At 52.8% G+C, this 25471-nt stretch overlaps 1 protein-coding gene and 1 pseudogene across 1 annotated transcript; both read left to right on the top strand.

Moving 5' to 3' along the window:
* Positions 1 to 19: 19 nt before the first annotated feature.
* On the top strand, positions 20 to 17706 carry LOC136500126 (uncharacterized; annotated as a pseudogene).
* Positions 17707 to 20085: 2379 nt separating this feature from the next.
* On the top strand, positions 20086 to 22306 carry LOC136500118 (pentatricopeptide repeat-containing protein At2g22410, mitochondrial-like). The gene has a single exon (XM_066495521.1). The coding sequence runs from the start codon at positions 20173 to 20175 to the stop codon at positions 22123 to 22125; it is 1953 nt and encodes a 650-aa protein (XP_066351618.1). The 5' UTR covers positions 20086 to 20172; the 3' UTR covers positions 22126 to 22306.
* Positions 22307 to 25471: the final 3165 nt, after the last annotated feature.

The following is a 25471-nucleotide window of genomic DNA, read 5'->3' as shown; positions in this document are numbered from 1 at the left end:
ACCTTAGAAGAAAACAAGTATGGGTTGTAAGGAACTGCAAAAAACTTTGCAAGGATGAGCAGAAGTGCCAAATTCATTATGACACTGTTTGGAAAGGTAGGACAAATTGCTTTGAGAGAATTGTATGGCAAATGGGAAGATAGCTTTCGGCTAGCTATTCAATTGGAGGGAAGAGGTACTGAAGAAGTCTCCAGGCAGGTGTTATTGAGATTAGGCATTAAGAAGGTAGACGACATGTTCTATTTCTATAGATTTTTCTGTGCACTACAACCTTGCATTGAAGGTTTCTTAGAAGGATGTAGGCCATACCTTAGCATAGACTCTACTACACTTAATGGTAGATGAAATGGTCATTTAGCTTACTGCTTGTGCTATAGATGGTCACAACTGGATGTACCCAGTTGCTTTCAGCTTCATTGATGGCGAGACAACAGATAACTAGACTTGGTTTATGACTCATTTGCATAAGGCCATAGGAGATCTTCTTGTTTTAGCTATCTCGTCAGATGCATGCAAAGGTCTAGAAAATGCAGTTCAGAAAGTGTTTCCTAAGGCTGAACATAGGGAGTGGTTTAGACATCTAATGAACAACTTTATTAAAATGTATGGTGGTGATGTATTCTCTAAGATGTATCCTACAACTAGAGCTTATAAACAAGAAGTTTGTGGTTACTTTTTCAATTCAATTGTTGAAGCTACTCCTGATGTGTTGGTTTGGCTGGAGGCTCACCATTATAAGCTATGGATGAGATCTACCTTCAATCATGACATTAAATGTGATTATATCACTAATAGCCTTGCTGAAGTGTTTAACAATTGGATCAAGGACTAGAAAGACCTTCCTATTGTGGAGCTTGTAGACAAACTCAGAGAGATGATAATGGTGTTGTGGGCAAAAAGGAGAAGAATTTCAGAAAGGCTTCATGGGAAGATCCTCCCAGCAGTCATACATCAGTTGAAGGCAAGAACAAGAGGACTTGGGCACTTGACTATTGTAGACTCTGGTAGTTCTGCCGTAGAAATTTGGGACACCACAAACACTAATAGTAGACATGTTGTGAAGTCATATCTTCATGAGTGCACCTGCCTTGAGTGGTAGCATACTGGTAAGCCTTGCCAGCATGCTTTTGCTTTGATAACAAGTGTATAGTCCGCTAATGTAAATTTGGAGGATTTTGTGCACGAGTATTACTCTATTGAGAGGTTCTAGGTAGCCTATAAGAGACTTATAGAGCCATTGCCTGATAGGTCATAGTGGCCAGATGTTGATTTGCCATTTGTGCTTAAGGCACCCCTTGACAAGAAGGCAGCTGGTAGGTATAGAAAACTTAGGATGAAAAGCTTCCTTGAAAGTAGTGGAAGCAAAGGAAAGAAGGCAACCAAGGAAGCAGCAAACGAGGTAGATAAACAAGCTGTGAATGAGGCACAAAACGGCAAGAAAATGGTGATTAGAGGCAAAAGGAAGTGCAAGAGATGTGGAGAATTAGGCCATGGTGAAACAAGCTACAAATGCCATCTTAATAGGACTAAGAAAAGGCAAGACCTACTATATTCACTTGCTGTCCTAAATTGTTGTGCTCATTAACTTGAATATTTGTCTCTAAACTTGCAGGCAAAGGAATCCAAGGAAAAATACAACAAAGTATGGTAAGAATGCAAAGATCCCAACAAAGAGAGCAAAGAAGGGAGGGGACAGTGCTGCTGAACCAACACTGCAAGAAATGGCAGCACCAGCCCCAAATCCTTCCAATGACCAAGTCTTGGCACCAGCAACCCCAAATCCTTCCAATGCCCAAGTCTTGGCACTAGCAGCCCCAAATGCACTCTCCAACCCCATAAGGCTCACAAGAGAGCAGATCATACAAAACAGCCCCATTAGGGTGACAAGAGGGTATGCAACCGATTAATTCTCATTGTTTTATACTTGTGTCGGTGTTTCAGACCGGGGGGTCCTCAACCAACCAGTGAATTTATCCCGCGTGCTCCCAATTCCAGATGGTGATGCAAAGAGACACAAGGTTTATACTGGTTCAAGCAATCGATGCCATATGTCTAGTCTGAGAGATCGATCTTGTATTCCTTGCACCGGGGTGCTTGTAGTAGGGGGTTACAAGCTAGGTGAGAGAGGGAGCTGGTCCCAGGTCTTGGCAAGGTGTCATGTGGGCTGACTGAGACGTTGCTCTCAGGTGGCTAGGCTATGTGCGTGTGTGCGTTACTAGGTGTTCTTCCCTGTCCATCCCCCCTAAGTGGCCCAAGTCCTCTCCTTTTATAGCTGAAGGGAGGACAAGGACAGTACATATGTTAACTATACGGCATCATGCCAATAGGGGTGGCATGTCCGAGCCCTGTTGCCTATTCCTGTGGTGGTGTGGCCATCGGAGTGGTCTGTCCTTGGAGCACTAGGGCGGCGTGGTAGTCCCATCTGATCCTATGCGTCGTGGGAACCCCGGGATTACCTCGGAGCGGGTGCGGCGATGGACGTGCAAATCACTGTGGATGGACTATGCGCGAGGCCGAGGCTTGATCGGTGCCGAGGCCACACCGCAGTGGGGAGGTCTCGGTGGGCATGAACCCCAAGATGGCTGAGACCTTGGTGTATAGTGCCGAGGCCTCGAGTGGGCGGCTGATCTGATGCGTCGGTTTGGAGGCGGTGATGACCTAGGCCAAGTTACCTATGCGATGTTGTTTTCGAGGCAGGGATCGTGGGACACAGTGTAGTGTGGGCGCTGATCGTGGGTACAACATCAGAACACAGTGGCCGGTAATCCCCGCCGTGCCCTGTCCCAGTCGGTATGGCGCTAATGTGACCTCAGGTCCCGTCGGCCATTCTGTGGCGTCGAGCCCCCGTCCGACTGAGATTGCGGGAGTGGTTGAAGTGTTAATGAGACATGACGCGCTGTCGGGAGGGTCGGTCGAGGCGGGGGGCTATGGCCGCGGACGAGCCAGCCTCGAGCGACATGGAGAATGAGGCCTCGTGCGAGATGGAGATCGGACTCCTTGCCAAGGCCTTCCGTGAGAGGCCTCGCGCGATACGGAGAATGCACCCCCTGCCGAGGCCTTTCGTGGAGAGCCTCATACGAGGCGGAGTTCACGTCAGGATGTCGAGACCTCTTACGCGAGGCTCGAGGCGAGGCGGAGGTCCCGGTGGGTCCAGTCATGGCGGGTGAGGGGCCCATGGCTTACCTTCTAGCTTTATTTTTTGATGGGACTTTAGCGACCCCTTTGATGTTTGCTCAGGGTACCTCGTTCTAAGGTACCCGACAGTAGCCTCCGAGCCTCATGGGGAGTGCGTGCACTCTCCCTAAGGGTTTGCCGAGGCTTGGTTTATACCTGCTCCGTAGGAATTGGGTTTTGTTTTTTGAGGTTTCGGTGGGTGCACGCGAGCGCACCCGCGCGGGTGTAGCCCCCGAGCCCCTGGAGGAGTGGAGTTACTCCTCCAGAGGCTTTTTTCATTTTCGCGTTTGAGCGAGTAGTTCCTATCGCATTTGCTGAGCCTAAAAGCACAAGTTTGGGTTGCGGGGGTCTCGGCGAGGCTGCAGGAAGAGCCCTCTAGCCTCCGCACAGAGCAAGAGGTTCGTCAGGGGCCCCCCTGACTTTGGGTACGACCCTCATGCTTCCATTTCGCTCAGAAGGAGGGGTGGAATGCGCCAGGCTACCCTCGATGGGCACGAGCGTGGACACTTCCGATGAGCTATTATCGGGTGAGTCCGAGTGGAGGCCCGTACCCTATTCACTAGGGGATGGCTAGTGGTCCAGAGACGCACTCTAAGAGTACCAGAGGGCTTCTCTAGTGGGTGCCGAGGCCGTTCACTGGGCCTCGGTGGCTCGGTGCCTCCCTACGGTGGGATCCCATTCGGAGACTTCCCTGCCGGTCTCGGACATGACTTAGGACGCCCCGAGCGACTGTTCGCTTGGGCCTCGGCCATTCATAGGCTCGCCCTAAAGCCGTCCCTGACTCTGTTGCCCTGGGGCAGTTGTCAAAACCTCTTGGAGGCCAAGCCTTCAAACCCCTAGACCATAACAGGCTCGGTGCCCTTTATCGTGTTTGTAACGAAACCTCTAGCGTGGATTTAGACCGTTTGTCTTTATCTTGGGTGTCCTGGCCTTTTCATCCAACCCTCACACATCCTTTTCGTTCGGACGGAGGGTTTGTTTGCTGAGCCTATTCTGGTCTCGGCAAGGTTGCAGGAAGAGCCCCTAGCCTCTATATGAGAGGGCCGTCGGGAGTTCCCCTAGCTTTTTATACGCCCCTCGTGCGTGAGGGTTTATTTACCGAGACGCCTTTGGGCACGAGCCCAGGTCATGGGGTCTTGGCATATTTGCAGGAAGAGCCCCCTAGCCTCTGCACCGGGTGAGAGGGCCGTCAGGAGCTCCCCTATCTTTTTGTACAACCCTCACGCTTTCTTTTCACTCGGAAGGAGGGTTTGTTTTGCCGAGGCCCTTCGAGTGCGAGTCGGGGTCGCTGGGTCTCGGCAAGGTTGTAGGAAGAGCCCCTTAGCCTCTGCATAGAGCGAGAAGGCCGTCGGGGTTCCCCTGACTTTTTATGTGACCCTCACGCTTCCTTTTCGCTCAGAAGGAGGGGTGGAATGTGCCTCGCTACCCTCGATGGGCACGAGCGGTGGCACTTCCGGTGAGCTGTTATCGGGTAGTCCGAGTGGAGGCCCGTACCCCGTTCGCTAGGGGATGGCTAGTGGTCCAGAGACACACTCCAAGAGTACCAGAGGATTTCTCTAGTGGGTGCCAAGGCCATTCGTTGGGCCTCGGTGGCTCGGTGCCTCCCTACGGTGGGATCCCATTCGGAGACTTTCCTGCCGGTCTCGGACATGACTTTGCGTGTCCCAAGCGTTTCGCTTGCTTGGGCCTCGGCCCCGTATAGGCTCACCCGCGGTCGTCCCTAACTCTATTATCTTGGGGTGGCTGTCGAAACCCTTTAGGGTCCAGCCTTCGAACCCCTGGATCGTAATAGGCTTAGAGCCTGGTTCCTTCATACAAAAGGAATAGGCCGCGGGGAATATCTTCCTTATTGGCTCGGTAAAGGGTGGCGCGCCTTTTGAGGTGGTTTCATGGGGAGGCGAAACGATGCCTGCTGCCATAGTGGCCGAGCGTGACGTGGTGGATGGGACGTAACTGTCCTCGCATTTAATGCGGGAGGTGTGGGCGCGTGGGCCGGCAAAATTGGCTCGTGGTTAACTGCGCCGGATCGGGGGAAAACCTCTCCGATTTCGTCGCCCATTCGTTTCGCCTCCTCCCTACATAAATACCCGAAGGGTCCCACCCCTCCTCGTCTTACCTTGCCTACATTAGCACTGCCTCTGTCGAGCCACCGCTAGAGCATCGGGTGCCGGGAAGAAGAGGAGAGAAGAGCGAGCCTAGGGAGAAAGTGAGAAAAAAGCGAGAGCGTGGAAGAGAGAGAAAAAACTCACCACCGCACTCGATTCCTCCATCGCACCCATGGCTGGCGACATCGTCGTTGTTGAGGTGGACCCCTGGGATCCGTCGGATGTCACCGAGGAGATGCTTTAGTCGCTTGTCGACGGTGGACTCCTCCGCCCAGTGACAGACCCCACTATGCCGGAGTGGATTACTCTGTACGGTGAGCAGGAGCTGAGGCCTCGCGACGGCTACATCGTGAGCTTCGTCTCCTTCCACGAGCATGGCCTCGGCGTCCCGGTGGATCGGTTCATGCGGGCACTCCCGCACTACTACGGCGTGGAGCTCCATAACTTTAATCCCAACTCCATCGCTCAGGCGGCTATCTTTGTTGCTGTCTGCGAGTGGTATTTGGGGATTGCTCCCCATTGGGAGTTGTGGCTCCACCTATTCCGAGCGGGGCACACTACTAAGCCGACGGGCATGTTGGGTAAGAGGAAGGCGATGAGGGCCGGCGGCTACACTCTCCAAGTGCGCCAGGACCGCCAGCACCTCTACATCTCGGCCCAGCTCGTGTCCTCCAACCGTCGGTGGTATATGAGCTAGTTCTACCTTCGTAACGATGATGGGGGACTTCCCCCTTACACTGGGCGGATTGTGGGGAGCTGCCCGGAGAGATGGAAGTACGGCATCCCGAAGGACGACCAGCCCAAGCTGGAGCCGCTCCTGGAGGGGTTGGCAAGGCTGTGGGGCCATGGCCTCACCGTGGCTGTGGTCGTGGCCGCCTTCCACCGCCGGAGGGTGCTGCCGCTGATGGGTCGGCAGCGGCGGCTATTTGAGATGAAGCCGGGTGAACCCATTGAGGGCATCCGGATGTCCTCCTCCACCCTTTCCGATGAGGAAATTCTTCGTCAGGTGGGGGAGACGGTAGAGGTGAAGCTGAAGGGTGGCAACTTGACCCCCTTCGCAATGCAACCGTCGCGGGGGTTCCTTTTGCTGGTAAGTCATGTGCCGCTGTAGCCTCTGAGCCTCCTCAGTCTCCCCTTACCCCTTGTTCCCTTATGCGCGTTTGTCATTCCTTCAAGGGATGAGGGACGTGCGCTCCTCTCCGCCACCCGTTCTCGAGGACGTGAGGCGGTGGGCGATCAACCGCGCACACGCCGACGCATAGAAGAAGCGAAAGGACGCCAAGGCGGCAAAGCGCACAAAGCACATCCTCGCGCGTGAGGAGCTAGATAAGCACCGCCGTCAACAACGGAAGGATGGTCTCCCGTTGGAGGAATCCCCATCGACGTTGCCGTCGATGGAGGCCTCGGACGGGGATGACGGGGGCGAGGTGGGGCGAGGTCCCCTGGACCACCTTCCTGACATCATGGAGGTGGCGCCTGGGGCATCGGCAAGCAGCCTGGCACCCCTAGGAGGGGGAGGAGAAGCGGACCCAGGGTTAGCGGTTGCCTGCTCCGAGGCCGAGGCCGACACGCCGGAGGCGCGGGCGTTAGGCAAACGCGCTGTCAGCCCGGTAGGCTCGGCGGCCGTGGTGGAGCAGGTGGCGGTGGAGGCGACGCCACCGCCCCCGCAGGGGATCGAAGGGGTGCCGAGGTCCGCTGAGGACCAACTGGCGTCGATGGATATGGAGGCAACGCCTCTACCGCTGCCTCCGCCGTTGTGGACGAGGTTTGCCATGGCGAAGCGGTTGCTGCCCTGCTCAAGGTAAGGGTATTTTTGGTAGGGTCGTAGTGCCTTCCGTTCGCTTTTTTGGTCTCATGGTGACCCTGTAGGTTAATTTTCCTTAGTCGGAAGCGGCCTGCAGACGACCTTCCCTTGGCGCCCCTTAAGGCGCTTAAGGCGAGCCTCGGCTCCTCCGCCCACTGGGTGGTGGGGGCACAAGCCGCTGTCCAACGCGGCGCGGCATCGATGAGGGTCGACAAGAAAGAGCCGACCGCCCAAGGAGGGGCTGCCGAGGCGGCCCCTACAAAGACGAGGGAGGGGGCGCTTCTGTCCCATGGGGGCGAGGCTCACGAGTCGGATGGGGCTGGCATGCCCTTGGTTGCTGAGGCCCCCGGGGTCTCCGAGGCTGAGGCGACGGAGGATAGGGTGCCCAAGACCGCCGAGACCACAGTGGCCGTGGTCGGTATTTCTGCGTCCTCCGAGGCCATGATGGCGGAGGCTAGAGCCCCCAAGGCCGTCAAGGCCATAATTGTGAAGGCCGAAGCCCCTGAGATCACTAGGGCCATCGTAATGGCGGCGGGGCCATCCGTCTAGGAGGCGGAGATGAAGGCGGTGGAGGCCTCGGTGGCACCCTTGGTTCAGGGGCCGCCGCTGTTGCGAGAGAGCGCTCGGGAGGCGGAGGTCTATCTGATCTCCTCCGACGATACTTCCTAGGCGCGGGAGGTGGTCGACGCCGAGGATGCTGGTGTCGTTGAACAGCCGGCGCTAGTCTTGGACGAGGGAAACTCGGCCCTTGTGTGGGCACGACCCGAGCCTCACGGGTGGGATCACCCACAGGTACTGTGGCAGAGCCAGGATGACCCTAAGGGGGAGCCTCAGTTCACCCTCGAGGATGCAGCTGAGGGCGGGCGCTGGGGCACCTTTGAGCAATACCACTAGCTGGCGGAGGGGTCGCTGTGGACGGCGCTGTTCGTGGTGGCCGACGAACTACCCGGAGTCGCCTAGGAGCTCGAGACCCAGTCCCTTGGGAAGTCGGTCTTTCTTTGGCGGGAGAGGGGCATCTAGGACCAGCTTCAGCAGCAGAAGGGCCTTCTTGCCGACGCCAATGAGCTCCTATCAGTGCAGAGCGCGGAGGTGGAGGACCTCCGCCTTCATTGTGCCGACACGATGGTCGAGGCGGCCACGGCCCAGGCGTAGCTCACCCCTCTGGCGGTGTGGGTGAAGGAGTTGGGGGAAGAGCTCACCCACGCAGTCATAGATCGGGATGCCTTCAGGTCCCGGGCTGAAGAAGCGACGGCCTCGGGCAAGGCCCTCGACGGGCAGTTGGTGGCAGAGGAGAGTGCGCACCAGCTGACAAAGGGTGCTCTGAATGAGGCCCTTGCTGCGGTTGAGGCCTCGCAAATCGAGGCTGTGGTTTGGAAGGGGACGGTCGAGAGTGAGTTTCAGTCCCCTTGTTTTGTTTCCATTTTCTTATGTTTGCTCCCTAACTTCCTTGTATGACACAGAGCTAGGAAGTGAAGCTTCTAGGGCAGCCGAGGCTTCTTAGATCGAGGCCCAGCGGTTGAAGGAGAAGGTCAAGGCCTGTCAGGTCGAGACCCAATGCTGGGAGCTAAAGGCCAAGGGTGAGTTTCCGTGGGATTCCATCCCTAACTTAGGTTGTTTTTTTCCCTCGCTCGACCTCATTCCATTTTCCGCGGTGCAGAGTCAGAGGCGGAGATCACTCGGGCCACCGAGGCTTCCAGCGCGGTGCAGACGGTGCTCGAGACCAAGATCAGGGAACACGAGGCGCTGAAACGTGCTGCCCTTTCCACCTGCGAGGCCTTGGAGCTCGAAGGGGTTCAGTCAGGTAGCTCCCTTGGGAGCCGCTTGATTGCGCTGAGTAGCCAGATGCGCGAGCGGCTCCGAGGGGCGCTGCACATGGGTGTCAAGCGGGCGTTGGCCGTCATCTCCTCTCACTACCTTGGCGTCGACCTCCCAGCCATCAGTGATGGCTATGTTCTGCCTGATGATGAGGAGGAGGCCGACACGGCGATCATGAAGCTGATGGAGGCGGTAGAAGGCCCTGGCACGGCGCTGGCGATGCTCTTCGAAGAGGAGGTGGTTCCTCCCCTACCAACTGCCCGTGCTAAAGGCCCTGAGCCTTGATCTGGGCCCTAGGGGCTATGTAAAAATAGAATAGGGGTTATTTTTCATATCATAACGCTTGTGACCATCGAGGCCTTTATTTTTGAAGTATTTGTGTTTCTTAGTTGTTTTTCTTATGTTTCCGAGCCTCTACCCTTTGTTGCTCCTGATCGGATTTCATTTGCAAAACACCCCCTTGGGCCTAAGCCGTCCTTTGAGCGAGAGGTAGTGAGGGAGTGCCGTAGCCCGAAGGCGTAGGCCGTCTCATGACTCTACCGACCTCTTGCTTAGGGAACAGACCTTGGTCCGAGGAGTTTTTACAACTGATTCGTCAGAGCCTGCTAGAGTCTTGGTGTAGGAATTTTTGCGAAAAACAACTGAAGAATGGTGCGTGGGACCTAGGGAGGAGTCCCCCATCTAGCCCCCTAGGGAGGCTCGGTTCTGCCGAGGCAGAGCCGAGTCTTCCTTGTCGTGTTACTATACTGCCGAGACCTACGATGGGCTCGGGGGGTTTCTCGAAAAATTAGACCAACTAAAGAACGCTTTTTAATTGTATTTCGAGAAACGACATATACAATGCTTGGAAATTTAGGGATAAAAGCGACGTAGCTGTTCTATGTTCTAAGCGTTGGTGCAGACTTCGCCCTTCTTGTTGGCCAGCTTGTAGGTCCCGCGCTTTAGTACTTGGGCGATGATGTACGGTCCTTCCCATGGCGGGGTCAGCTTGTGGCGACCCTTGTTGCTCTATGCTAGCCTCAACACCAGGTCGCCTACCTTCAAGTCTCAGCCTCGGACGCGTCGGGCCTGATAGCGCCGTAGGCTCTGCTAGTATTTGGCCGAGTGTAGTAGCGCGACGTCTCAGGCTTCCTCCAGTTGATCAAGGGCGTCCTCTCGGGTGGTGCGGTTACTTTGTTCGCTATAGGCTTGTAGCCTCGGGGAACCATATTCCAAGTCGGTGGGGAGGATGGCCTTGGCCCCATAGACCAGGAAGAAAGGTGTGAACCCCATGGCTCGGCTTGGAGTGTTCCTCAGGCTCTAGATGACTGACGGGAGTTCAGCGAGCCATTTCTTGCCAAACTTTTTCAACCAGTTGTGAATCCTTGGCTTGAGGCCTTGTAGGATCAAGCCATTAGCACGCTCTACTTGGCCATTGGTCCTTGGGTGTCCTACAGCCAACCAGGCCACACGGATGTGGTGGTCGTCACAAAACATCAGGAACTTTTTGCCGGTGAACTGCGTTCCGTTGTTAGTGATGATGGTGTTGGGGACCCCAAACCTGTGGATGATGTCAGTGAAGAACAGCACCGCCTGCTCGGATTTGATTCGATTGATCGAACGAGCCTCGATCCATTTGGAGAACTTGTTGATTGATACCAGTAGATGGGTGTAGCCCCTAGGGGCCTTTTGCAGAGGCCCAACCATGTCAAGCCCCCACACGGCGAATGGCCATGTGATGGGGATGGTTTGTAGGGCCAGGGCTGGGAGATGTGTCTGTCGAGCATAGTACTGGCATCCTTTGCAGGAGCGTACTAGCTTGGTAGCGTCGGCAACGGTTGTCGGCCAGTAGAACTCTTGGCGGAAAGCGTTCCCTATGAGCGTCCGAGGCACCGCATGGTGCCCACAGGCGCCTATGTGTAAGTCCCAAAGTAGGGCTTGGCTCGCCTTGGCACTGATACATCGTTGGAGGACACCTAAGGGACTTCGCCTGTACAATTCGTCATTGTAGAGGGCGTAGGTCTTGGCTCGGCGTGCAAGCCATCACGCTTCGGTTCTGTCATCAGGAAGCTCCCCCCGATCAAGCCAATCAAGAAATGGGACTTGCTAATCCGCGTCCTGATCAGTCTACGGAGGCTCTGTGTTGATTTCCATGACCTCAGGCTTGGTCGAGGGGGTCTCGACAGTAGAGGGGGCATCGAGCTTTGCCATGGGTTCCACAGGTGGGCCCTCCTCTGTTGTCGAGGTGTAGCCAATGGAAGGTTTGTGGAGGTCTCTGGCAAAGACGTTCGGGGGACCGAGGCCCGTGCCGAGGCCATCTTTGCTAGCTCATCGGTGGCGTTGTTGTACTTTCGCGCGACATGATTTAGTTCGAGACCGTCGAACTTGTCTTCTAGGCATCGTACCAACTTGTAGTAAGCCTCCATTTTGGGGTCGAGGCAGTTTGACTCCTTCATCACTTGATCTATGATGAGCCGCGAGTCGCCTCGGACGTCGAGGCGCCGTGCCCCAAGTTTGATGGCGACTTGTAAGCCATTGATGAGGGCCTCGTATTCTACCACGTTGTTGGAGGTGGCGAAGTGGAGCCGCACCATGTAGCGCATGTGTACTCTGAGGGGCGAGATGAACAGCAGACCCGCGCCTGCCCCGGTTTTCATCAGGGATCCATCGAAGTACAGGGTCCAGCACTCTGTCTGAATTTGAGCAGGTGGCAGTTGGTTGTCTGTCCACTCAGCCACGAAATCAGCCAAGACCTAAGACTTGATCGCTTTTCGAGGTGCAAAAGTCAAGGTTTCCCCCATAAGCTGGCTATCCTGCCCGAGGCCTCCCGGTTATGAACTATCTCCCCTAGGGGAAAAGATGATACCACAGTCACTATGTGAGACTCGAAGTAGTGATGCAATTTGTGTCGGGCCAGGACCACAGCGTAGACCAACTTCTGGATGTGGGGATAGCGTGCTTTGGTCTCGGAGAGCACCTTGCTGATGAAATAAATAGGTCGTTGGGTGGGCAGAGTATGCCCCTCTTCCTGCCTTTCTACCACCACGGCAGCGCTGACCACTTGGGTTATTGCGGCGACGTAGAGTAAAAGGGCCTCGTCCTTGGCCGGGGGTACCAGGATGGGAGGATTTGTGAGCAGCCTCTTGAGTTTGTCGAGGGCTTCTTTGGCCTCGGGGGTCCAGGAAAAGCACTCGGATTTTCTCAAGAGTCGGTATAGAGGCAAACCTTTTTCGCCGAGGCGCAAGATGAAGCGGCTCAGGGCCACAAGGCATCCCATGACCCTCTGTACTCCCTTGAGGTCTCTGATTGGTCCCATGCTGGTTATGGCTGAGACCTTCTCTGGGTTGGCTTCAATGCCGCGTTCCGAGACTATGAATCCCAAGAGCATGCCTCAGGGGACCCCGAACACACACTTCTCGGGATTGAGCTTGATGCCCTTCTCTCTAAGGCATTTGAAGGTTATCCTCAAGTCATCGATGAGACCCTCGGCCTTTCTGGTCTTGACCACGATGTCGTCTACGTAGGCCTCGAGGTCTACCTAATGTTGTCACCAAAGACCTGGGTCATGCACCGCTGGTACATGGCACCTGCGTTTCTAAGGCCGAAGGGCATCGTCACGTAGTAGTACATGCCGAATGGTGTGATGAAAGAAGTCGTGAGCTGGTTAGACTCTTTCATCTTGATTTGATGGTAACCAGAATACGCATCAAGGAAAGACAGGGTCTCACACCCTGTGGTGGAATCAACGATTTGATTGATTCGAGGTAATGGGGAGGGGACCTTTGGACAGGCTTTGTTCAAACCGGTGTAGTCTACACACATCCTCCATTTCCCATTTTTCTTCTTGACTAATACGGGGTTAGCCAACCACTCTAGGTGGGACACTTCCTTGATGAACCCAGCCGCCAAGAGTCTCTGTACCTCCTCTTCGATGGCCCTGTGCTTTTCCTCGTCGAAGCGGCGCAGGCGTTGCCTCATCGGTCTAGACCCGGCCCGGATGTCCAGGGCGTGCTCGGCGACCTCCCTCGATATGCCCGGCATGTCTGAGGGACTCCATGCGAATATGTCGGCATTCGTATGGAGAAAGTCGATGAGCACGGCTTCCGATTTGATGTCGAGGGTGGCGCTGATCCTCAGCACTCAGTCATCGAGGTAGGCGGGGTCGACCGGGATGAATTTGATGGCCTCGGCGGGCTCGAACGCCCCCGCATGACGCTTGGAGTCAGGCACCTCGCCATTGAGTTGGTCAAGGTGGGCGATGAGGGTCTCGGCCTCCGCTAGGGCCTCGGTGTACTCGATGCACTCGATGTCATAGTCATATGCATGTTCGTACGTGGACTCAATTGTGATGATACCGCTAGGGCCTGGCATCTTGAGCTTGAGGTAGGTATAGTTGGGGACTGCCATGAACTTGGCGTAGCACGGCCGCCCTAGGATGGAGTGGTAGGCTCCCCCGAACCCGACTACCTCGAAGGTGAGGACTTCCTTGCGGTAGTTGGAGGGGGTGCCGAAGCAGACAGGAAGGTCGATGCGCCCGATGGGTCACGTGCGCTTCCCTAGCACGATGCCGTGGAAGGGGGCGACGTTGCCTTGGAGCCTCGACCGGTCGATCTCCAAGAGCTCCAGGGTATTGACATAGAGGATGTTGAGGCTGCTGCCTCCGTCCATCAACACCTTGGAGAGTCGGGTGTTGCCGATGATCGGGTCGACAACTAGTGGGTACTGCCCGAGATTCGGAACATGGTCAGGGTGGTCATCTCGATCGAAGGTGATCGCCTCTTGAGACCAGTCGAGGTACTGGGGGGTGGCCACCTTGGCCGAGAAGACTTCTTGGCGTTCCCTCTTGTGCTACCATGCCGTAAGGCACACCGAGGGCCCATCGAAGATCATGAAGGCATTGCGTACCTCGGGGAACCCATCGTCCTTGTCTTCGTTCTGGTCGCCGGTGCCCTTCTGCTTAGCGTCGTCATCGGGGAGCCCGAGCCTGGCGTAGTAACGCCGCAGCATGGTGCAATCCTCGAGAGCATGCTTGACCAGGCCCTAGTGGTAAGGGCAGGGTTTCTTGAGCATGTTGTCGAAGGGCCTAGGGCCTTTGAAGCCTCGGGGGTTCTTGCGTTCTGCGGCCACGACCAGATCAGCCTCCAGGACCTCTTGCTTCCCTAGGCGCCCCTTTTTCTTTCTCTTGGGGAGGTGGGAGGCTGAGGCCTCGGGGCCTCGTCCCTCCGCTTACCCTTGGTGTCGCTGTTGGGGAAAATGGCTCCAATAGCCTCTTCACCCGAGGCGAAGCTGGTGGCGATGTCGAGGAGCGCGGCAGCAGAGCGTGGCACGTTCCACCCTAACTCTCGAACCAGTTCTCGGTAGGTAGTGCCGGAGAGGAAAGCCTGGACGATCTTCGAGTCACCGACGCTGGGCAACTCGGTGCACTGCTTGGAGAAGCGCCGAATGAAGTCTCAGAGAGACTCATCCGGTTTCTGGCGACAGCTCTTAAGATCCCAGGAGTTCCCAGGGCACATGTATGTGCCCTTGAAGTTCCCAATGAAGATCCTAACCAAGTCACGCCAGTCGTGGATTTGCGAGGGAGGAAGGTGCTCGAGCCAGGCTCACGCCGAGTCTGACAAGAGCAAGGGGAGGTTGTGGATGATGAGCAGGTCATCGTCTGCACCACCTAGCTGGCAGGCCAGGCGGTAATTGGCAAGCCAGAGTTCAGGGTTGGTCTCGCCGCTGTACTTCGCGAGATTGGCTGGTTGCCGAAACTGGGCGAGGAAAAGAGCAGCGTGGATGGCCCTGCTGAAGACCCAAGGGCCTAGCGGTTCAGGGGAAGGACTGCGGTCCTCCCCGCTGTCGTAGCGACCGCCTCGATGTGGGTGGTAGCCCCAAGCGGGCCCCTCATTGTCGTGGCATCATCGCCTACTGACCACCTCATGGTCTCCCTGTACCTCGCGTTGATTGCCGAGGCAGTCCAGAAGCACGGGGACCCTATGGGCTATCGGCGCTCGGTCGGGCTCGGGATGAGCCAGGGCTTCCCTGTCCTGCCGGGGCGGTGCTGTGGGCAGGTTCGAGGCGCCCCCATGCCATCGGGAGGCAGAACTCTCGGCCTGCTGAACCACGGCGGTCTCTAGGAGATCCCAAAGCTCGCCGTGGACCCGCCGCCCCTCCGTGGTAGAAGGCTCAGGCATTGCGTGGACCAGCATTGCCACAGCCACGACGTTTTGGCTAGCGCGATTGAAGACTGGGGGTTGCTCACTCCCTTCGTCGTCATGGATGCGGTGATGCACATCGTGAGCCCTCCGTTGGGCTCCCCCGCCTTCGCCGCAACCTCGTTGTTCCTGTTCGAGATTGTCTCGAAGCTGCTGCAGAAGGAGTTGGTCTTATTTGACCTTGGCCTAGAGCTCACGGAGCTGTTCTAGGTCTGGGCGCTGAGGTCGCGCAAGAGCGACGTTCTCATTTCATGCGGCCGACAGGACAGCGCGTGGAGGTGTGGTGGCGCCCACACCTAGGCGAAGCGGGGAATGGCTACCTGCCCCCTCGTCCTCTTCGCCCTCCCACGGCATCCCGAGCCCGACCTGAAAACACTCACGAGTGGGGTCGTAGGTGCCTTCGTCATCGGAGTCGGAGTAGCCGAAGTAGTAGTCGCTTGCGGCCAAGAACTGGCGCAAAGCCCCAGGGTCATGGAGTCCGGAGAAATCCACTCCGGGCCATGCCTCGTCCTCATCCGAGGAGTCGATGTGGGTGCTTAGGTCGAGAGCGAAGCACTGGCGACGTTCCGAGGGATCCTCGTGAGCGGCAGTGTAAGCGTAGGTGTAAGAGGCGACGGCATTTCTCAACCCAAAGGGGTATGGGGATGGTGCCGTCACCAGATTCTACTCCGCTAGGGTCGGTTCTTCAGGGAGTGGTGGAGCGGAGCTTGACGACTAGGCATCGCCGCGTGCCACTGGCGATTTTCCTTCGTCCAAGCTCAGGCTAGACAAGTCCCCAGCCAGGGACCCTGTGCCAACAGCTGGTCGTAGGATATCTGCGGGGAGTGGCGTGCCGCCCTGGATTCACGTAGCGTCGGGGTGGCCTTGCTCGCGTCGTGCTTGGTGAGCATGGCGAGAGCGGCCGCCCGGGTGCCGCCTGTGCCTAGGCTGCCAGTGCATAACTTCATCATCGGACGGTGGGGCTCAAGGAGTGAGGAGTACCATGTCGTACTCATGCCCTAGAGATATGAACTCTAGGCTCCCGAACCAAACCACGGTGACGAGACGCAATGGTCGTACGGGGTCTGCCATTCGGAACTTGCTGGGATGACAAAACTGACACGAAGAGGCCCCTACCTGGCGCGCCAACTGTCAGTGTTTCGGACCGGGGGGTCCTCAACCAACCAGTGAATTTATCCTGCGTGCTCCCAATTCCGGATGGTGATGCAAAAAGACACAGGGTTTATACTGGTTCAGGCAATCGATGCCCTACGTCCAGTCTAAGAGATCGATCTTGTATTCCTTGCACTGGGGTGCTCGTAGTAGGGGGTTACAAGCTAGGTGAGAGAGGGAGCTGGTCCCAGGTCTCGGCAAGGTGTCGTGTGGGCCGACTGAGACGTTGCTCTCAGGCGGCTGGGCTGTGTGCATGTGTGCGTTACCAGGTGTTCTTCCCTGTCCGTCCCCCCTAAGTGGCCCAAGTTCTCTCCTTTTATAGCTGAAGGGAGGACAAGGACAGTACATGTGTTAACTATGCGGCGTCATGCCAACAGGGGCGGCATGTCCGAGCCCTGTTGCCTATTCCTGTGGCGGCGTGGCCATCGGAGTGGTCCGTCCTTGGAGCACTAGGACGGCGTGGTAGTCCCATCCGATCCTGTGCGTCGCGGGAACCCTGGGATTACCTCGGAGTGGGTGCGGCGATGGACGTGCAAATCACTGTGGACGGACTGTGCGCGAGGCCGAGGCTTGATCGGCGCCGAGGCCGCACCGCAGTGGGGGGTCTCGGCGGGCATGAACCCCAAGATGGCCGAGACCTTGGTGTACAGTGCCGAGGCCTTGAGTGGGCGGCTGATCTGATGCGTCGGTTTGGAGGCGGTGATGACCCGGGCCAAGTTACCTGTGCGATGTTGTTTTCGAGGCAGGGATCACGGGACACAGTGTAGTGTGGGCGCTGATCGTGGGTACAGCGTCAGAACACAGTGGCCGGTAATCCCCGTCGTGCCCTGTCCCAGCCGGTATGGCACTGATGCGACCTCAGGTCCCGTCGGCCATTCTGTGGCGTCGAGCCCCCGTCCGGCTGAGATTGCGGGAGTGGTTGAAGTGTTAATGAGACATGACGCGCTGTCGGGAGGGTCGGTCGAGGCGGGGGGCTACGGCCGCGGACGAGCCGGCCTCGAGCGACACGGAGAATGAGGCCTCGCGCGAGACGGAGATCGGACTCCTTGCCGAGGCCTTCCGCGAGAGGCCTCGCGCGATACGGAGAATGCACCCCTGCCGAGGCCTTCCGTGGAGAGCCTCACGCGAGGCGGAGTTCACGTCAGGATGCCGAGACCTCTTGCGCGAGGCTCGAGGCGAGGCGGAGGTCCCGGTGGGTCCGGTCGTGGCGTGTGAGGGGCCCACGGCTTACCTTCTAGCTTTATTTTTTTATGGGACTTTAGCGACCCCTTTGATGTTCGCTCGGGGTACCCCGTTCTAAGGTACCCGACAACTTGTACACGAGCAAAAAAATGACTCATAGTGGTACTTTTATTGCAGCCGACTCCACACACTGCTAGGTGAAGGTGTGGATCCCATCATTGCTGCCTCACCAGACAAGACAGTCCAAAAGAGGAGCCCAGCAAAAAAACCGAAGCCAAGAAAACTGAAAATCAATTGATGCTTTGTGTCTGGAATGTTATTGTGGCTATGAAATTGTATTTGGACCTTATCCTATGTATCTGAACATATATCTGGACCTTAGTTAATTTATCTGGACCTATGTTATTGTAACTTAAATGGTGTGAACCTTTATGGAAACTACTATGTTATCTAGACCATGAAATTGTGTGAACCTTTATGTTATTGGAATGTTAAGCCTGTTGAGCATGTGTTCTAGGTATGAGATTCTTAATGTTCTATCCAAAACTGATGTCATTTTTTATGTCAACATGATTCCATGTGACCATGTTGGTTATCTTGCTTCTTCACTCAGTAAAATGCTATAGCTGTTTTATCTGGACATACTTCCACCACTGCTGAATTTTAGCTGTTGTTTTGAGTTCAAGTTACAGTTGTTTCTTCTGGGGACATTTTACATCCTAATATTGATCCTGAGGAATGGTTTCGTTCCGAAACAAAAATCGTTCCATATTTTGTATCCATTCAATATACTAGCTGCTGTCCAAATTGTGTCAATGCGTTTATAACCTGGCCCTGCCATGCTTATAGTTGTAGTTGCTGCCATTATGGTTAACATTCTACGATTCCTGGCATCAATTATTCCAAGTAGTTTTGTGCTTCTCTGTTGGAATGGCCTCACACACACAGGGAAGCCTGAAGAGATTTGGGACAGCTACCTAATTGGTAAGTAGAAAAGGTATTTCAGTTAATAGTTAGTCTACTTGACAATTGCTCGTGGTGGAAAAATGAAATCCTGCACCAGTTGTTCATTGGCTCATTACTTGGTACATATTTGCACTAGAACATGCAATAAATAGTGGTTATTTCTGCAGTTATGGAACATGCACTGCATCTCTATAAGATGAAATATCCAGGCTTCAAATATTTGAGAAAATAGTAGTACACTTATCAGCTTTTAATTATGCCTTTTATTTAATCATGTCTGCATCTCTACGCTTTTGAGTTGCCCTCCAAACAAATTATAATGAATAGCTTAAATGTTAAGTATCTGGTTCTTAAATATTTCGCACATATCATCTTGTCAGGCTCTTAATAAATCTTCAAAAAAGGCAATGGAGAAGATCTGGGCTTCAGAAGGAACTATTATTAGTGAAAGGTCTTCAGTGTACAGGATACAGATGCTAATAAGCACTGCCACACCTAAAAGACCATAAAGGTTCACACAATTTCATGGCCCCACCATTACTGATACAACACAGTTCTAGAACACAATCTTGCTTCACTTGCTAATAAGCACTACCACATCTAAAAAACTATGACAGTCATGACTAAACAGAGCACCACCAAAAGCTGGACCAGATCGATAAGCTTGTCCATCTTAAGATAGATCCTATCTTCATAAAAAATCAGCATTTTAAGCTTCATTTCTTCTTGACATTTAGTTTCACCATGACCTTCTAATGGCACTGCAGCTAGCAAATCTTCTTTAAGCTTCTTTGCGACTACTTTCTTGTACTCTTTCAACCACCTAAAGAATGGACATTTCTTCACTGCCTGTGGAAATGACAATACATAACACAATTTATCTCCAGTTTATTTATCCAAACCTTGTCACAGTACCTAGTTTATCCAGTTGTATATGACAATAAACAACAGAGCAATATATACTCACAAATTCATTGTAGTTTACGTATTTGAAGAAAATTATGCTGTTGTTCTTCTAGGAATTGCATTCTACTACTTTATCACCACATTCTGGGTATGAAATCAGGGGATCCCACTAGGGCCAAATGGATACAGAGAAACGACGGTTGTTGGGATGAACGATGAACTAGACGAACCCTCACCCATAGCCTGGCGTGTGCGGCGGTGGCCTAGGGAAGAGCACCCGGACGGGTAGGACCAGCGGCCGCAGATCCAGCGACGGGGAGAGCGGGGACCTGCTCGTGGCGACGCCTGCAGGCTAGCGTAGACGCGTCGGGGCGGCGACGGCTGTGGTTGGAAGAGAGCCGTTGAGAACTTGGAGTTGCGGCGGCGGCGGCGACGGCGGCGGCGGCCGTGGGCGGACCTGGAGTTGAGCCAGCAGAGGCGTCTCCCAGCCAGGGCTCTCTGTGAACTCCCATGAAGAGACCGTCAACGAGTGAAACGAAGAGATAAGGCTCAGGGGAAAACGGGAAAGAAAAGAGGTAGCGAAAATTAAAAAAAAAGCAACAAAATACAGAAAAAGCATTCTAGCGAGCGTGTCCAATTTTATAATGACAAACGAGCGAATCTCTTTTACGAGATGACAAAAGAGCGAAGCCCATATTTCGTAATGACAAAATTCCAATTATCTCGTCATCAGATCAGGTCATCACAGCGGGCCACGCCACCCACCAACTGCATGTACTCCAGTTTATGGAACACGTTCGCCAGCCCACCTAGCCTGCGCAACCTGCAGCTTTGAGCCGCTTGCTCTCCCGCCGGCCGTCCGCCCGCCGCAGCGCGCCAGAGCCAGCTGACCATGCTCACGGTGTCCCTTCTGGACGCGCAACTCTCCCGCTGCCGCTCCGCGCGCCACCTCCTTCAAATCCACGCGCAGTTCCTCGCGTCGGGCCTCCTCGCTGACGCCTACGCCGCCAGCCGCCTCCTCCTCTTCACCACCTCCGCGACCGCCGCGCGCCTCCTGCCGCAACCGCTCCACCACTCCCTCCAACTCTTCCGGCTCGTGCGCAGCCCCAATGCCTTCACCTGCAACACTCTCCTCAGGGCGGCTCTGCGCCAGGGCTTTCCCCACCTCTGCTTCCCGCTCTACGCCTCCATGCCCGCGGCGCCCGACACCTACACGCACCCGCTCCTCTCCGCCGCCTGCGCCGCCAGAGGGGACGCGAGGGAAGGCCAGCAGGTCCACTCCCACGCCGTCAAGCACGGGTTCGGCGACAACCTGTACCTCAGGAACGCGCTGATGCACATGTACTCTGCGTGCGGCTGCGTCGCGGGCGCGCGCAGGGTGTTCGACGCGGGACCCGTGTGGGACGCCGTTTCCTGGAACACGATCCTCGCCACGTACGTGCGGGACGGGAATGTCGAGCAGGCTGTCAGGGTGTTTGCGAGGATGCCAGAGAGGAGCGCTGAGGCGGTGAGCTCGATGGTGGCGTTGTTCGCGAGGAGAGGGATGGTAGAGGAGGCGAGGGGGGTGTTTGACGGAGCGGAGCATAGGGATGCGTTCACGTGGACAGCTATGATCTCTTGCTTCGAGCGGAATGATCTGTTTGTGGAAGCGTTGGCTGTGTTTTCAGATATGCGTGAAGAGGGGTGGCCTGTGGACGAGGCAGTGATGGTCAGTGTGGTCGCTGCTTGCGCTAAGTCAGAGGTGATTCAGAACGGAGAGGTGTGCCATGGGCTGGTTGTCAGAGCTGGCCTTGGTAGGCAGGTGAATGTCCAGAATGCGCTGATCCACATGTACTCAAGTTGTCTGGATGTTGTTGCAGCACGGATATTGTTTGATAGTGGTGAGAGTTTGGACCACTTCTCCTGGAACTCGATGATTTCTGGCTATCTGAAGAATGGCCGCATCGAAGATGCAAAAGCGTTATTCGGTGTGATGCCTGACAAGGACAATGTTTCCTGGAGTGCAATGATAGCTGGTTGTGTGCAAAATAACCAGTCATCTGAGGCGCTCACTGTTTTTGACAACATGAGAGCCCATGAAATCAAACCGGATGATGTTACGCTTGTTAGTGTCATCTCTGCATGTACTAATTTGTCTGCTTTGGAGCAAGGGAAGTTAGTGCATGACTACATTAGGCAATACCAATATAACATCACTATCGTACTTGGGACTAGCCTCATTGACATGTACATGAAATGTGGATGCATGGAGGCTGCACTAGAAGTCTTTGACATGGTGGAAGAAAAAGGAACACCTTGCTGGAATGCTGTCATTGTGGGACTGGCCATGAATGGCCTTGTTACAAGATCCCTCGACATGTTCTCTGAGATGGAAACCTCTGGCATTGCTGTCCCCAATGAGATAACTTTCACTGGAGTTCTGAGTGCTTGCAGACATGGTGGCTTAGTTGAGGAGGGCCGTCAATTCTTCAAATTGATGCAGAACAAGTACCATATTATACCAAACATCAGACACTATGGATGTATGGTTGATCTCCTTGGACGTGCTGGGTATGTCAGAGAGGCTGAGGACCTGATTCAGAGCATGCCCATGTCACCTGATGTTCCAGCATGGGGTGCATTGCTTGGTGCCTGTTGGAAGCACGGCGATAGTGAGGTCGGGGAAAGGGTTGGCAAGAAGCTTGTCAAGCTGGATCCTCATCATGATGGGTTCCAAACTATGTTATCTAACATATATGCTTCAGAGGGGATGTGGCAGTGTGTAAAGGACCTAAGGGGTTCCATGAAGCAACATGTAGCAAAAGTTGCAGGCTGTAGTGTGGTTGAATCATCACATTCTTCATGAGATTCTAGCATGTGATGGTATTAGAAAGCAGAATGCATAGAGTGTAAGTTGACATGTTAAATACTTTTCCCTATTATCATAATTGCAACATTCATCCTTTGAACATCCACCAAGTTCAGATAAAGCTTGCATCACTGCCTTCTCTTCCAAAAGCATAATAATTATTCATCTGACAATGAGCGAGGAGCAACACAATTCGTCAAGAGGTGGTTTTCTGTTGCAAAAAAAGATATGCACAGACTAATTACTTTTCTGTCCGAGGTATGTACTTGTTATGAAAAGATCAGTAATTGATTAGGAAGGGGTAAGAATAAAAAAGGATTTTGTATGTAGGTTGTGGTTGGTTCATATATACTAATTTTCACAAAAGTAGAAATGTTTTGGTCTAACTTGATATTATATATTTCAGTTGGAACTTTACACAAATTTGGGTGTAAGTTGACATGTTAAATTATTTTGAAACCTGACAGGCTAGACCCTCATGCTGCTGTAATTGACATGTGTATCCCTCCTATTTGCTGCCAAACATGTGTATTTATATGAAACTACAGCTTTTTGGTAATTTTCATTAAAATATATGGAGTTCTTGGAAATCTACTAATAGAAATAGCTATCAAATTAGAAACCAATTATTTAACTATTTGATTAAAGTATGTATCTAACACATTAGTAAGTGACTGCAGTAATATTATGACTATACCTAGTCCAAAGTAATCTCAAAAGGCTTGAAAGTGTTGAGGTAAATTGGGTGGGAGGCAACTTATATGGTTTTAGATCTTTGAAATATTAAATTTTGGCATGTCAACTGAAAACCCCTTTTTTTGTATTTTTACAGATCAACTTGGTAAAGTGCAAAGCAAACAACAATAGTAATTCTTTATTTCTCATGCATCTGTTGAAGTATTGATTCTGGTTCCAACTTGTGTACCCTGATAATTTCATAACTCGTGTTTTCACAAACTGTCAGAAATCTACAAAAAGTTTACATAGACACATAGGTTGGCCATTAACAGGTGGGTCCTAAATGTCAAACAACTATGGGTGAGAGTCAACTGTTAGGTTTTTTAACCAGTTTTTAGCAAGATTAAAGGAGTTTAATGAAAGATTATATTAAAGCTCATGTAATTTAGGGTAACAAAAATTGAAAATGTAATCTTGTGATAGCTCTAACAAAAAATATGTAGTTTCTATTTTGAGAAATTTACTTTAAGTACTACTAACTCCTTAGTGTAAAGATGTTTACAAGCTGTATATGTACCCAGAGTTGAAGCATACTTTACTACTATATGCATGCTGTAGGTATTTTGGCTTTGATGGTACTCCATTTGGTCCAAAGTAGACGTCATATTTGCTCAATGTACATACAGAGAAAAGATATTAGTTTCTTTACATTGCCTTGCCCCTAGTTGTTGTCTCTTTAGCTTCAGTACCGGGAAATAATTAATAAGGTTATAGGGTTATTTGGTGAAGAAAATATTACCTTGTATAAACTTACATGATTAGTAATGTTTGAAAATCAAAGCTTACTGCCTAAAATGGCTTCTATTTTGGAGTTTCAGTCAATAGTTTACTGGAGTAATTCATTGTATGTAGTTCCAAACATTATCCTCAAGATTTCTATTGGCTCGGCAACAGTCTCATAAGTTTTCCTTCTAGTTCTAACATCACTCATGTGATTGATGATTGAGGTCCAGCTAGAGGGGATCAACATGACTTGCTGAATCAAGTATATATGACTTGAAGGGATACAAGTATGCATCCAAGTGAGTAGACTTTTCTTTAGTGTCTGAAATATCCCTAGAAGAACCTTTCTCTCTATTTGTGATGTTTTGAGAAAATCTTAACATTTCCATCCTGTTCTTTTTACACGCGGAGGAGAGAAACTATGGAACGGCATTTGAAGTCAACAAAACCATTGTGTTATTTTAGTGAAGTACCAGCTATTAAGGTTGATACATTCAATAGAAAAAAAATAAATCTAAACCTTATTGACTGACAGAACCATGTGCTAGACTGAAGACAATCACCACTTGAGCTATATAAATAACATAGTTGTTAGGATGGATGCTCAGGTACGTTAGAATAGAGTTATGTACTCATTCTGCTGATCCACGAGATGCGGACACCTTACATGTTTGTTATAGATTAATTGAGATCTTGCTGGCTCATAATGATCGGTTCATTAAGTATTCCAGTGGGCTGGTCCAGTTGAGGTATTCCGATGTCAAGTGGCATTGTTAGTCAATGAAATAACATTACCATGATAGATCTGTTTGATGTTATGAGAAACCACATTTAATTATTGGTAACATCCCTTTGCACATAAACAAATATATGTCAAATCTGATGAAATCATGTAAATAATTGTGATGACACCCAAGTGTGCCTAATGATTTAGTAATATGTACTGGACTGATCTAAATGTTAGTGAGCCCAAGCAGCACGATCGCTAGCAAACTGCAGCTGCAAGGGATACGATCTGCTTATTTATTGCTTGATTCAGAAACTAATCCCTGACATGGAAAGGAAACTAATCCTGTCTCTAACTGGTATTATATTGCGAGGAAGTTTCTAGCTGGTAGCAAATCCCAAACAAACCAAATATACTAGTATTATCTTTAATTGGTATTAAATCTCACCAAACATCTAACTGAAGTACACTACTCCGTAAAATGTAAGGAGAAGCCCACGTGCTACACGCCATGGGCACTGTTTTACATGAATATCGGCTCCGTTCATGTGCCCTTAAACCCGGCTTGATCCGCTTCTTTTTTCATCCGAAACAGTGTTTTTCTCTCACAATTTCCTCCAGCATTTCTCCAAACCATCCAAATTCCTCCAGAATTCCTCCAAGCGAACAGACCAGCGGAGTTTGGCCGCCGCTCAGCCTGGCCACAATACTAGAAAAAAATTTAACCGTCTGATCTTTCTACGTACTGGGTTAACCCCACCTTTTATTACTGTAGCCAGCCCCGCGTGTCATCATTTCAGTGGCCTGGGAACAAATATCTCTCCACCTCCTTCTCGGCTCCTCCGACCAAAAAAAAGGCCAGCCTCTCCTCTCGCCTCCTCGGTCCTCCACTCGCCCGTCGCCAGCCTCCGGTTTCCTCTGAGCTCGAGCGCTCCCGCTCGTCCATCCCGCGCCCTCTTCTTTCCACGGTTCCTCATTGGCTCTTCCGTCTCTCCTCCCGCAACGGCCATCCTCACCTGCGCCGCCACCATGTTGTGCCCTAGGGTTGGCAGGCCTGATCCCTGCCGCCTCCTTGCCAGGAGCTAGGCCTGGCCGACATCACTCCCCAGGTCGCGACGAGCCGTAGAGCTGGTTGCCCTCGCCTACGATGCCGTC

This window comes from Miscanthus floridulus, chromosome 1, assembly GCF_019320115.1.
Source record: "Miscanthus floridulus cultivar M001 chromosome 1, ASM1932011v1, whole genome shotgun sequence".
NCBI classification, from domain to species: Eukaryota; Viridiplantae; Streptophyta; class Magnoliopsida; order Poales; family Poaceae; genus Miscanthus; species Miscanthus floridulus.
Note: the sequence above shows the minus strand (reverse complement) of the source record. Positions and strands in the feature narration are given on the sequence as shown.

What these genes read in the sequence shown, in the direction of transcription:
- LOC136500118 (XM_066495521.1), top strand. Translation starts at nt 20,173, where the DNA reads ATGCTCACGGTGTCCCTTCTGGACGCGCAACTCTCCCGCTGCCGCTCC.